This window comes from Malus domestica, chromosome 01, assembly GCF_042453785.1.
Source record: "Malus domestica chromosome 01, GDT2T_hap1".
In the NCBI taxonomy this organism is placed as follows: Eukaryota; Viridiplantae; Streptophyta; class Magnoliopsida; order Rosales; family Rosaceae; genus Malus; species Malus domestica.
Window position 1 is genome coordinate 22,931,328 of NC_091661.1, and position 14,039 is coordinate 22,945,366.

Below are 14,039 nucleotides of genomic sequence, written 5' to 3' on the forward strand. Positions count from 1 at the left end.
ATAACTGAATGAATATAAAGCAATAAAAACATAAAAAAGACTCAATTTCCATAAGAGTGCAGATTGAATAAGGAGAACATAAAATTCTTGTATTCCTATAACCAAATCAAGATGTGAGATAGAGAAATAAGCAACAGAAACATTTTCCCAACATAACAAAGCAATCATTGTGACTATAGTGAACTGAAATCCAAGACTGACCTGGTCGTGGATGTTGTATGAAAGTGCAAACCCAAAGTCCAGCAGCAGGGTAGCATTTGAAAATTTTCCGCATTTTATCAGTACCATACAAATATACAAATTGAAGTCCAGAATTACAACTTTAAACAACCACTTCTGAAACATAACCATGCTCCAGAGGATGTTTCCATGTACCATCCCTTCATACTAATAATAGGAAACCCCAAACTTCCAGTAATTTCTTAACATTAATTCCACACCATATCTCAAACAATATTGTGCTTTTTACTCTAACATAGACCCTGTGTGTATGTGCTGTTATCCCTTCTCTGTTAACACACAATGGCCACTGAGGAATAAAAAGTTTTCCTAATTCTTAAAAAAAAAAAAAAATACATAAAAAATTAGGAGGTCATGAAAATTTCAAACCGAAACAAGAATCCAACAATAGTATGAGTGAAAATGTTAATGAACCGTCTACAAAAACAAAATTTGATCAGTTGTTTTAAAACAAAAAAAGAAATTCCAAACGGTACGTGTAATTTTAAATAGGGGAGACAAGCCATCTGAATTAAGTAGCATCTAACCTGTTGACCAGGAGCATAATTGCGGTCAGCAATGACCTGCCCAGATAAATGACAGGCATGAAAAATCAAGAACACTGTCCATGTGTATACCTGATAATATGTACAAATTTTAAAGGGAGCTCATAACTGCAGAAATAAGTAGCATAAGAGAAATGAATTTGTTGTGCACCCCAATAACTGAACGAATGTAAAGCAATAAAAACATATCAATTTCCATAAGAGTGCACACTGAATAAGGAGAACAAAAAATTCTTGTACTCCTATAACCAAATCAAGATGTGAGATAGAGAATCAAAATGCAGAGAGAGAGAGAGAGAGAGAGAGAGAGAGAGAGAGAGAGAGAGAGAGAGAGAGAGAGAGAGAGTACTTCTGAGAAATGTTTGTCGTCATCACTCAACACAACTGATTCTGAAATCCCGTCATGATTCAGAAAATCAGCAAATAGGATCTATAAAATAATTTAATAATCCAAACATGCATAATTAAAGAGGAAAACATTGAACATGCATCATAAAGTTCATAACACTATTTACAACGGAATCTTTATAAATGTGTTACCAGGAAATAACCCTTAATGCTTCCCCATGCTCGAGAAGTAACAGCAAAATCCACCTTGAACAAGTGAGAATAAGTTTATAGATCTTTAAGATATGCAACTGCTGCAACTAACCTATATAGGTATATGGAGATATAACTAATTAAAAAATATGAAATTGGATGCCAAGTACAATTGAAGAAATAATTCAGACAGATTTGGACATGAAAATGCTTTAAAATGTAGAAGCTTACCTAAAGCATATGCGTGCATGAAATCCTTAAAGGTGATACTTTTGGACATTTCAGGGTAGTTCTTGAGAGCCTGAAAATACATCATAACAACAATCAGAATCTAGAAGTTAATAACAAAGAAGTGATCAACAATCACATATCTCAAGTAAGTATTGACTTGATTAAGTTTCAAAAGTTATTAAGCTGTCGAGATGCCCCACTATTCCAAATTCTGAAGAATTTGTGCCACATTATTCTAGTCGTATTTGACTGGTTACTCTGGTTGGTTAATTTTGCCAGAACATTCAAGATAATGGGACACTCAATTACATGCCACCAACAGTTTAAACCCCAAATACACAGTAGAGGTTCACGCATGAACGTCCCAAAACCATTAACCAGAGAATAAAACAATCAAGTACTTATCGTCCTAATTGCCAAAAATTCCTTTTCGATTTGAGATCTTTGATTAATTGTTTCCTGATATACAGAGCTTTGGCGAATCAGCTCCAACTCATCGTCACTCCAAAATATCTAAAGAACATACAAACAACATCCAAGTAAAAAACAATGAATTCCGCCATTCAAGAAATGTGTACAAACAAAAAAATCAACTACATGCTGTCCGAATTGACCGTCTAACAACATAACCTACCTCATTATCTCTAGTAATATCACAACACTCACCGTGAAATGGATATCCTCCGGGCGAGGAAGCCGGCGAATGTAAGGGGCCCACCCGGAATCCTGCATAAACAAAAACCTCAAACTCCACAGAAAAAATCTTTCCACAGCTTTCCACAGCATGGTAAATTAAACTAGAACAGAAACTACCTTGCCCATTCTCTGCTCAAACAAAACGACAGTGGCAAGCTTTGCAGCATCGCTAACTCCATCACTCAACAAATCTTTCAGTTCTGTAACAAGATTATCCGGAGCTAGTTGCTGCAATTATCAACCAAAAGAAACCCTCATAAATCATAAATTAACAATTTAAACTGTGATTAAAATCTTAAATAATTTGGGATTAAAACTTACCACGCTGTACGGAACCTTCAAAACGCAGTCTCCAGCTGTTATGCTCTTTGAAGCAAACAGAGACGCTCCGTTCGCAGATTTCCCAATTGAAAGCGCCGACGAAATCTCGGCGCCGGCTTTCCGCTCCAGCCACGGCAAGAAGTCGTCTGATTCGTCGACCTGGTAGAGAATGATGAATTGTTAGCAAGAATTTGAAATGTTTCGGTTTTTTCCGGATTGTGAAATTCTCGGTTTGGCTTTTGGTACAAGGCGTGGAAGTTGAGCTTGAAACTTGGAGTGGAGGAGAGGCTGAACTGTTGACGGCAGAGAGTGTTGGCTTGGCGCTCGACTGGCCTGTCCACGCGGGTACGGGTGGGCCGGAAACCCAAAAACCGAAAAAAATCGAACGGTTCACCGATATGAGACCGAAAAAGTAAAAACCGAACTGAGATTGAAAAAAGGAACCGAAAGCGAAGGTTGGAGAACCAAACCGAGTGAAATATAAATTGTTTTTTTATTATTTACAAACTCATGTTTTAATGCGAGCAGTAGCCCAGGAAGGTATTTTGCACTCTCATGTTTAACGGTTTATATTAAAAGAAAACTAATGAAAATGGTTTGAAAAGTTTTAGTTTTAATCAAAAATCATGTTATAAGTTTTGTTTAATGGTTAATACAAAGCTCATATTAAAGTAGTCCAACTAAAAATGATTCAACTATAATAAATTATGATTTGTCGATTTTACCCCTAACTTTTTTAGGTTGAGTTCCATATTTTTGTCGTAATGGAGTTTATCATTGTTTTGCAAACATTCTTCTTTTTCTTTGAAGCAAAAATATAGATCCTCATGCTATTTAATTTATATTTTGTATTATTTCGTTGAAATGTGATCGTCGTTATTATTCATAGTGTATTCGAGGTATTGTTTTTCAATTTTTCTTCTCAGTGGAGTTCATTGTTTGTTTCTTCAGAAAATAAATTTGAGATATACATGCTATTCAATAATAACGACGGGTCAATGTTTCTGGATTGTAGAAATAAACTGTTTTTGGATTTTTGGTAACACTGTTTCTGGAATCTAAGTCACTGTTTATGGATCCAGATGAAATAGACACACTGTTTCTTAAATGTAAGCTAGAAAAGAAATAGTGAAATTAACTGTATTTGGATTCAAAAAAAAAAAAGCACTCTATTTCTTAAATATAATCAACCGATGCATGAAAAAAAAGAAATAGTCAAAGGTTAAAACATAGATTGTTTCTGGAATTTAAGTTGCTGTTTCTGGATTTTGGTTCTTTTCTTTCCAGATACAGACAAAACAAACACTGTATTTGATTTTTTTTCCAGAAACAGTGTTATGTTTTAGGTTCTCCACAAACAGTTTTATGTTTTGATTCTTTTTTTTTTCCAAACACTTTTTCGCTGGTTTTTGCCATTAAACTTCTTCGAACTTGTTTCAGCGGCTTTGTTTAGATGAATGCTTCCTTTTTCAACTTTGATTTGAACTTTGATTTGGTTGTTTTTGAAATGGGGGAATTCGATTTGATAGGAAGACAATGAGTTATTATGGCGGTTTCGTGTTGGGTTGAGGTTGGTGAAGAGTCATGACAATAACAAATCATTTAGGGGTATTTACGGAAGTGTAGATTTATAGCGGGTTGGGCTTGTAAGTTTGACCCATGGATAATAGTTTTAGATGGTTTTTTTATTAAACTTTGAGCCCTTTTGGTTAAATAACATTTTATGATGGTTTTTGGTTAAATATTTGTTAGTCCAAACCCTTTTCATTAAAGCTCCCTTATGTTAATGCATGTAGCTTATACAGTGGCGGAGCTACCTACAAGGTTAAGGTGGACTACAGCCCAAGAAGGTATTTTGTAAACTCATGTTTTAATTGTTCATGTTAATGGTGTATCCTATATAGTTACTCAATTTCAATCAAGTTTTTAGTGCACAAGTAATAAATAATATTTTTTGGGTAATGTTAGAGAGACCAAATTTGTAAACCAATTAATGTGGATGTTGATGATTGGATTATTACTTTAGTGTTGATTAACATGCTTATTTCATATTGATGACACATCATTTGGTTTAAAAATTGGATCTCCCTATCATTATCCCTATTATTTATGCTTAAATTAATAAATGAGTTTTCTCTTCTCCTCATCCTTTTATCATATTCATTAGAAAATGAGCATTTTTGCTCACCACCATAATTATGGTGTATGCTCACCATACACCTAATCATCTGTGTCAAGTGTCATTTCACCTAACTCTAGTTAATTTTCACATTAAATGTTTTGAAAGAAAAAAAAAAACTAAGGTTAAGTGAAATGTGGCAGATGATTAGATATGTGGTGAGTATACACCATAGTTTATGGTGGTGAGTAAAAATACTCCCGTTAGAAAATAACCATTTACACTATGCAATCTAGCGTTCGTGCTTCTTACTCAAAAGTCAAGTTCTCGATGAGCTCATACGAGTGCTTGATGTCTACTCATTGCTTTGTGATTAATAATGTTTTATTGTAAAATTTTTAGATCTAGTTTGCAAGGACCATTTTGGGACCAAGTTCTTCATATATGTATTTGTAATACCCTTTTATCAATAACTGAAATATTGTAATCTTCTTCATAAATAAATAAAAAATCACCATTAACTCCATATCTCTGCAATTTTCTTACTTTCCGTTGAGATTTCCCATGGATGTCACCTTTGATACGTCCTTAATCTCTTTATGGTACAAATTTCAGTTAGTCCACTCAAGAAAAAAAACACCAATGTTAAACATAAGCCTTTATAAGCCCAAACTTCTTAAAATGTTTAAAAGCCTAGAAGAACCCTAACTTATTTTTCATCATCTCTTTTTATCATATGTTCTTTTTTTCATCAGTTAATTTTATGGTATTAATATCAGTTAGTCCACTACGCGGCTTGATTACGAGGAGATACGTGGCGTGCTTAAGATCTTCTTGGAGAACGTGATCAGAGACGTCGTGACTTACACTGAGCACACTTGCCGCAAGACTGACCGCCATGAATGTGGTCTATGCGCTCTAGAGGCGGGGCAGGACCCTCTATGGGTTTGGTGGCTAGGGTTTGTTCGGGTTCTTCATGTCTTGCAATCAAGAAATGGTTGATGGATTGCAATCAAGAAATGGTTGATGGATTGGGTTTAGTGGTTAATTATGTATTAATTAGGTGGTTTAATTTTGTTTTCAATGTTAAACACTTGTTAGTGTTCTTGTAACGTCGCAATGTAAAGTGGTTAGGGACTAAAGCCTGGTTTGGTATTGTTGTGCTTTGAAAAAAGATGCTTCTGCTGTACTGTGAGAATAAGCGGCTGTGAAATAAAGCTGTAATGTGTTTGGTAAACTTTTTTGTAAAAATGCTTTTGAAAAAAAAAATAGTATTATAGTATTTGGTAAACGTTTATGTAAAATAGATGTGAAAAGAAGCTGGTTTTTCAAAGCTGGGTTTTGCAGCTTCTTGTTTTTGGCTTTTTTTTTTCACCAAAAACTGTGAAAAAAGCTAAAGCTAAATGTTTACCAAACACAAAAAAGCTCACAGCTTTTTTTTATACCAGCTTTTTTCATAATTACCTCAGTACCAAACCATGCCTAAGTTCCCTATGTGTGTTTGGAATTGTAATGGAGTTGAATGAAATGGGGTGTTTGGTCAAAACTTGAGTGATGCATAGCACATAGATAGTCTCATTTAATACCATATTAAAATTGAGCATCCATCTTATTAAAACCATTGGGAATAGGAGGGGGAGGGTCCAAAATTATTTAAATTATTAGGCAAAATTTTATTTCCCTGATATGAGATTCATATAGAATGACAATTTCAATAAGCCTATAACAAACTTTGGCAACCTCAGTTTGATTGTAATTTGGCTACATATTCTTTTACTATAAGTAACGAACTCTAACAATCTTTTTGTTGTTGTGTATTAATACATATGCATGAAATCAGACATTAAAGAAAAAGAGGAGCCTAGACACAGAAGAAAGATTAAAGAGGAGCCTAGACATTAACGAACTCTAACCCATAACCTTTCACACCACCATCCACTTTGATACTTTTTTATATAACTTGAAGCATATCAACGTTTGTAGTTACACACACCATTTTTTACTTCTCACACACTCCTTGTTAATTTGTGTCATTTGATCTTCTTCAATTCATCCGATCCGACGACCGAAAATTAAAAGGGTGTGTGAGAAGTAAAAAATGAACCAAAAAAAATGTAAAAATATGCTATAAAAAAGTGAGCAATAGAGACAGGAAAAGTGTGATACTTATGGGGTTGCAATAATGTCACAGACGAAAAAGAAAAAAGAAAAAGTCACGATTATGGCCTTAGTTACGTTTTTTATTGTCACAATTCATTTATAAAAAAAATACTAAGGAGACCATTAAAAAAAAAACATTCATCATCCGCCGTATTATGTGATCTACAAAATATAATTTTAAATTTTAAATAGCTCTAAAGCCACCGTGCATCATTGCAACTGAGCAACAATCACATTTACATGGCTTCCTTTTCTTGCAGTGAGCAAACACAAAAACAGTCTGAAGGCTGCCGATTTTATTTAGATTTTAATAAAAACTTTGGAGATTAATGATGGATGGAAACGTTTTAAAATTCATGAGTTAGTTATAATTATATACTTAACTTATGTATTAGATTTTTTTTAATTTGTCAATTAATTTATTTAAATGTTATGAAACGTAGATTTCAGCATTTCAATACATGGACAAATCAATGCTGAAAGAAATTAGTTGCCATCTTCGGCCCATGAAGTATAATCGTACTGACAACATTATTGAAAAGGGTGACCCAATTTCAAATGTTGTTGATTGTGGAAGGAAGAATAGGCCATGAAGCTTGGGTAAAAGACGCAGGAGAAATCTATGGAGAAGAACTTCTGTTTTGGCCATTCTCGACCTCTTTCCCTGACACAGTACCTAGAGCAGCTGGGTCTCCTTTCGTAATTACGGATGTTGTTGAAGTCCTTGTTCTGACGGCCAGCGACATGAAGAGTGTAGCCACGGAATTCCGGAAGCATTTCATAAAAAAAAATAGCTTAATCGCATTGGAGTTGTCTAGGAGCTCCTAAATCAAGGGAGTGAGAAAGGAACTGTTTTTAATTATACTTTTAAAAAATAGCTTATTCATATTGGTTCATACTAATTATGACTAAAAAAAAGCTTATTCATATACATAGTTTCATTTGTCTGAAAAGAGATACCAAAGAAAATAACTTGTACCTGTGTCTGGTGGCGTTAATAGACTCCAATGATATTACCTCTCTCGAGTTTTTGGTGGTTTTGCAAAAACCAATATCGTCATCTTTGGCAGTCTGTTGTAATCAAAGTGTGGCAGTAGTTTTTTAGCCACGCAGAAGTAGATTTGAGGATACAAAATTCACCATTGAGCAGATCCCGAGCCATTTGCCTCCGAATATAAAGTGTTTTGCATGTAACCGAAGAACTTACGGGTCCCAAAGACTATGCATACACTCAAGAAGCATAAAAAGGAGTTACTACATTTGTACTAGTCAGATGCAACATTATGTAAACTATAGAATGAGTATATTAAAAGTTCACTCCCTTCATATGTTTACTACTGCTTCCCAAGTTATAAAACTCCTCTATTTCATTAATATCTCAACCAAAATGAGTAAGTTACAACACGTCAACTGATTCAATATGTGAATGCTTAAGAATTCCTTAATTCACAAGAACTGTAATTGGTGTTCGCTCTCGTGAATTAATGCATTACCATAGAAGATAATGAACTCTTGTTTTAATTAGCCTAGGCAACTTCAGTAAACGAAAGGGATAAAAAGTTAGCATCTTTACCTTGATAGATGCATCAATAGCCTCAGCTAATTGGGTTAATTTTGGTAACAACATCAGATGTGCTTTAATCTCTCTGCTGCTGTTTGTTAAAGGACGTCGAGCCAATCGACCATCATGTTCTGCAGCTTCCTTGGCCAGGTCAACAAGTCTGAATATTAAGAAACAATCAAGAAACTATTTGCAGATGGCTCATAAAGGTAAAATGAGGTCGGAAGCATATCAAGCAATGCATGCGAGTAAGGTAACTTGAAGAGAAACACACCTTGAGGAGAGGTGCAACATAGAACACGAGCAAATGCACGAAGTGACCGTGGAATTCCTTTCCCTTTTCCACTACCAGACCTAGCTTGAGGAGGGTTCATATAATTTTAAATAGGGAATTGATTCTCTCCCCAACTCGAATCTCCCCAGTCCCTAATCATTCTCTCTGTCCATCTCTTTCTCCTATCTCAATGGAAATTGATTCTCTCCCCAAAGGCACCGCCGCGTCGCCAACGACAGCTTGTCGTCCGACGACGCCGTGAATCATCTCAGCTCCCTCGTTTCCAGGCTGCAGGGGATTAAACGAAAGGTACTGCATTTGTAAGCCCTAGCTTGGATTGTTTTAGGATGTGTCCACGCACCATTTTTTACTTCTCTCACACCCTTTTAATTTTTGAATTTTCGGCCGATGGATCGGATGAATTGAAGAAGATCAAAGAACAAAAATTAACAAGGGGCGTGAGAAAAGTAAAAATGGATGTGTGGATAGCACACAACTTATTTTATCCTGTTTGGATGACGGAGGAGTGAGAGGAAATAGAAAAGAACAGAGGTTAATCCGATGGATTCAAGGCAACCAAAAAGAGGTTAATTCGAGATTTATTAGCTCGAGTAGCTTTGATATGATTGACATTGACTGTTAAACTGTTGAAAGTCATCGATCTAAATTGACATTTAACTAATCCGGATTGGATTTTTGTGGTTTAATAATTGTAATAGATTGTTTTTGTTTATATTTGTGCTTTGAGTGATTGAATTTGGTTATTTGTGACTGGAATTTTCATGCTGATTGATGTGGGGGGTTTTTCGTGATTAAGTTGGAAGAGGGGAGTAAGACGGAGCACTTGCAGGCACAGAGGTGCCGGGCTCGGCTTGATCATTTAGAATCGGCAGATGTGGAGAGTCTGTCTGAATGGAGTAACACACGTGTGAACCGGATCCTTGTGGACTACATGTTGCGGATGTCTTATTATGATACGGCAGTGAAGCTGGCGGAAAGCAGAAATATTCAGGTAGTTTTGGTTTCCTGTCCTAGATTTGTTGACATTACATATTTGTGGTTCTTTATACCGAGTGCTCTGTCATCAGTTTTTTTCATTCCAATGTTCATAAATTCATGGAAGGTTTGAATATCATGAGTTATTGTAGTTTGAATGTATTAATTGGATTGAAGAACTTGGAAACGATGGCAATATTATTATATATCTGGCTATCAAGCGGTTTTATTATTATCGTCATGCTCATTATCCAATTGCTTACTCTACTTTGCAATTGGAAGAGGGATTCATCTTCACATTTTCTAACGATGGAAAGAAATTATCTTTTTGACATTAATGAAGGAATGATGAACAAATTTTAGCTCACAAAGTCTATATAATGAAAGAAAGCAGCTTATTGCTTTCATAATTGATAGGTTGGAACTTTTATTGTCTAGTATAGGAGTTAGGAAGTGAAGGTAAGTAGAATAAATAGGGGATACTAGCTTTTATTGCCGCAGGTTCATTGGCTTGTTAGAATCCCTTCTTTCTTATTGCTACTGGTGCAGATTGAAGAATATTTCCATATTTCTGTTTGTACGTGTTGGCAACTTGATTAGTTTCTTATGTGTCAGGATTTTGTTGATATTGATATATTTCAAGAAGCAAAAAAGGTTATTGAAGCCCTTCAGAATATGGAGGTAGGCCCTGCCCTAGCCTGGTGTGCCGAGAACAAGTCACGATTAAAGAAATCCAAGGTATGCGCTCCCTTTTGTTTTGGGGGAGGGTAGGGTTGAGAAGCATGCTATTTGGTGGATTGGAAGAGTTTGCTAGCCTAATACTACTCCTGTCAGTAAAGTTATCTGTTCTGTTGCTTGTTCTTGAAAGAAATTAGCAAACAAATACTCTGTACATAAGTTTTAGAGGATGGTGATTCTTTCAATGTGTCCTGCCGTTCTTTTATGTGAAATTTGATTTATTTGTTCGAGTTTGGCTTTCTACTGCTTCTATCATACTTGGACTGCATACTAGGAGATGGAAGTAAAAAGAAAATGACATTTTTCTTTCATAGATTCTAATTCATTTGGCCGCTATATTGTTGTGAAAGATTCCCTGTAGTTGTAGCTGCAGTGCTTCCGTAAGTATGTTGGTTCTACTAAATTTCTAACAACTGCTTGTGAATTTCTGATAAAATGGTTCTTGAAATTCATTTGTTTGAGTTGGTACTGCAAACTGTTTCCTTCCTCAAATTAGATAACTAGACAAAGGTTTCTGTTGACAGTTATACCATTTGAATTGTAGTTCGTTTGTTTTGTATTATCTAGTGCTGAATTCTTTATTGATGGCAGAGTAAATTCGAGTTTCAGCTGAGACTTCAAGAGTTTATAGAGTTGGTACGAGCTGAAAATAACTTGCGAGCAATCACATATGCTCAAAAGTACCTAGCACCATGGGGAACTACTCATATGAAAGAATTCCAGCGGGTCTTTGTAACAGTAGCTTATAAGAGTACTACAGAATGTGCTACATACAAGGTGATCCATTTTTCTCTAGATTGGGAAATTCTTTTACGGAGTACTTTGAATCTTTGGCAGCATTATAGATTTTTACTTATCTGAAATTAACTGTGCCACAGTTTTTGTTGGAATAGACATACTGATATTTAAGGGAACTAAAGTAAAAAGTTAATGAAAATGATTTTGAGACTATGGTCTCTGTTTTCCCCAAATCTTGTGGGAATGAGCTGAATAGGACAATGTGCTAAATGGTACCCATGTTTAGTTGAACTTATTACCATGTAGGAAAGATGTTTTGTTGAACACAAACTAGCACATATTTGCCTGCACCATCTCTGTGTGGTGGTAGTTCCTCACAGATTAATTTTCGTCTCTGTTAGTCATGCAGCCTTCAATATTCCCGGTATGGAATCCTTTGATATACAGGACTAGGTTTTCATGAATAGACTCATTTTCTGTGCCATCTCCTTGGGAAATAATACATTTTGAACTACACATTTTAGGGAGATGTATTGGTTTGGTGGTTATATTTATCTTTGGAGCTGCATGGTACAGGTTAATCTCTGATTGTAATTTTTTAATTCTTTTGTTAATTATGTTTTCCAGGTTTTATTTGAGCCAAAGCAATGGGATTACCTGGTTGACCAATTCAAACAGGAATTCTGCAAGTTATATGGCATGACGCTTGAGCCTTTGCTGAATATTTATCTGCAAGCAGGCCTGTCTGCTCTTAAAACCCCGCATCCTCTAACAGTTGTTTATCGATCTGTATTTTACTGTTTTCCACTTATCTATTAATCAGGAGTGTTCTAGGCTTGGTACAATCGAGTTCACTTTATATGGAGTTGACTCCCAAAGCTTCTTTGGCTTTGAGCTGCATCGTTGCCTATGTGACCTGCAGAACAAAACTCTAGAGCGGGAGGGTGAAACAGCTATAGCGTATGTACATACTTATGTGATTGAAATAGTGAACCAAAATTTTTGTATATGGAATGAAGTTTTGACAATGCGTACTGTGTACTTCATTAGTTGTGGAAATTTAGTATTTTTGTCCATTTCTTGCTAACTTTTAAGGGTTTTATGTCATAATCTCTAGAGTCATTAGGTGGCCGTGGTTTAGCTCCCTTATTGGTGTTTTGGCACTTCACATTCACCTTGAGCACATGACCGCTTGCATTGCTGCTGTTAATTGCATTTAGAGATTTTGTTTTGCCTTGACCTGATTCAGATACTGTTATGATGATGATTGCACCAAGGAGGATCCGCTATCACAGGAGGGTTTCCGGAAACTAGCCATGCCCTTACCTTATTCTAAGCAGCGTCATTCAAAGCTTGTTTGCTACATAACTAAGGAACTAATGGACACAGAGAACCCACCGCAAGTCTTGCCCAACGGCTATGTCTACAGCACTAAGGTTCGTATGCGTTTTTTGTGGTAAAAACAAGATCTTTGTTAATTCAGTCTTGAAATATTCTTCTTGATTTATGTTTTGGAGGCAGGCTCTTGAAGAAATGGCGAGGAAGAATGATGGTAAGATTACTTGTCCAAGGACAGGATTGGTATGCAATTTCACAGATCTGGTGAAGGCATATATATCATGAATATGCATATTATTGCCCTTTTAAATTATTCAAGTTCGTTATTAATCTGTAATTCTGGGATTTCTAACTGTCAAAATATCCTCCTCTCTGTCTCTGTTCATAAAACCCTTTCCTGCCGGGCGTCCGGCCCATTCCTCAACTTGGAAGCATGTACATATATGCAGAATTGCTTTCGAGAATTTATTTTCAAGTTGCTGAACAGAAGACATTCCACACTGTTAATATTTCAATTAATTTACTCTCTACTGCTTTGAGTTGTAAAAACCAAGTCGTGGGAAAACATGTTGACGGGCTCTAAACCCAACTTGCTGGGCGAAGTAGCTCCACAATTCCAAAGATTCATACGTATGTTACACATTTTAATGCCAAATTTTAGAAATCGATTTCAAATTTGGTAGATGTCGTCATTTTTTTAATACAAACGATATTTAAACCAGGACATCCTATGAAATTAGTGTGGAACTAGCGGAAATGCCTTTAAAATCCAATAAAATTCAAATCTGATCCACCCCTTAAAATTTATCTTAAGTGTGCTAATGAAGAAAAAAAATGTGAAAAAAAATTTCTCGTGTTTAAGCAGAAAGTTATACAAACTTAAGTATTACTAAAATGGATTTTCCCTTTTCTCGAATCACACAAGATAGGGCAGACAAAATTGTGGATGAATGATAGCATGTTGGTTATGGTGATGAGCAGGTGGCTTGTAGATAGCATGTCAATGTTTGCTATGCCAAATACAAATCGTGTTGTCCACCTGAGTTGCCTAGTTATCTTTTCACCAAAGCTTACCAGAAAAAGCACCAAAGAAAAAGCCCCATTAAATATGGAGAAGGAGTGTCGGAGGAGGAAAGGATAGTGGGAGAGATGCGGAAGGAATGTATATGAATGGTGTCGGAGGAGGAAAGGAGAGTGGAAGAGATGCGGAAGGAAAGTATATGAATGATAAAGTACAACTACGAGTTAATTGAGAACAATTTTTTGTATTTTGAGCCAAAAATAAGCTTAACTTTTCTCCTTCATTTCCTCTGTCATTTTAATCCTTTTTTTCTTCTCATATATACCTAAAGGGGGCGGTTCCATGGTATCACTTTTTTTACACAATTTTTGGTGGAGCTCGCTCTGTAATGTATTTCAACGATCCGAACCGTCGATATCTTCAATTATACCAACAAAATAGCACCATTATAAATCAACTCAAAAGAAAAAAATTGACTCCATTCAATTATATGTCATTGTAGCCCATTTTCTATCTCTTTG

At 35.7% G+C, this 14,039-nt stretch overlaps 1 protein-coding gene and 2 long non-coding RNA genes across 7 annotated transcripts; 1 reads left to right on the forward strand and 2 right to left on the reverse strand.

Annotated features, from left to right (window-relative positions):
* Nucleotides 1–663: 663 nt before the first annotated feature.
* Nucleotides 664–2,992, reverse strand: LOC103417714 (uncharacterized). Of its 4 annotated transcripts, none has more exons than XR_003772478.2 (7): nt 2,574–2,992; nt 2,370–2,480; nt 2,223–2,282; nt 1,557–1,626; nt 1,326–1,379; nt 1,135–1,175; nt 664–803 (listed from the first exon to the last, which is right to left on the reverse strand). It is a non-coding gene; the product is annotated as an uncharacterized lncRNA (long non-coding RNA). The 4 variants fall into 4 exon arrangements; XR_003772475.2 differs by having other exon boundaries at nt 1,326–1,437; XR_011579072.1 differs by having other exon boundaries at nt 719–857.
* Nucleotides 2,993–7,932: 4,940 nt separating this feature from the next.
* Nucleotides 7,933–8,909, reverse strand: LOC114824305 (uncharacterized). Its single transcript, XR_011579075.1, has 3 exons — nt 8,688–8,909; nt 8,426–8,573; nt 7,933–8,071 (listed from the first exon to the last, which is right to left on the reverse strand). It is a non-coding gene; the product is annotated as an uncharacterized lncRNA (long non-coding RNA).
* LOC108171002 (protein MAEA homolog) lies at nt 8,856–13,046 on the forward strand. Of its 2 annotated transcripts, none has more exons than XM_070818606.1 (7): nt 8,856–8,996; nt 9,505–9,699; nt 10,299–10,421; nt 11,013–11,198; nt 11,787–11,920; nt 12,409–12,595; nt 12,677–13,046. In XM_070818606.1, the coding sequence occupies exons 2-7, from the start codon at nt 9,640–9,642 to the stop codon at nt 12,686–12,688; spliced, it is 702 nt and encodes a 233-aa protein (XP_070674707.1). In that variant the 5' UTR covers nt 8,856–8,996; nt 9,505–9,639; the 3' UTR covers nt 12,689–13,046. The 2 variants fall into 2 exon arrangements, with proteins under 2 accessions (XP_070674707.1, XP_028962081.2); XM_029106248.2 differs by having other exon boundaries at nt 12,681–13,046.
* Nucleotides 13,047–14,039: the final 993 nt, after the last annotated feature.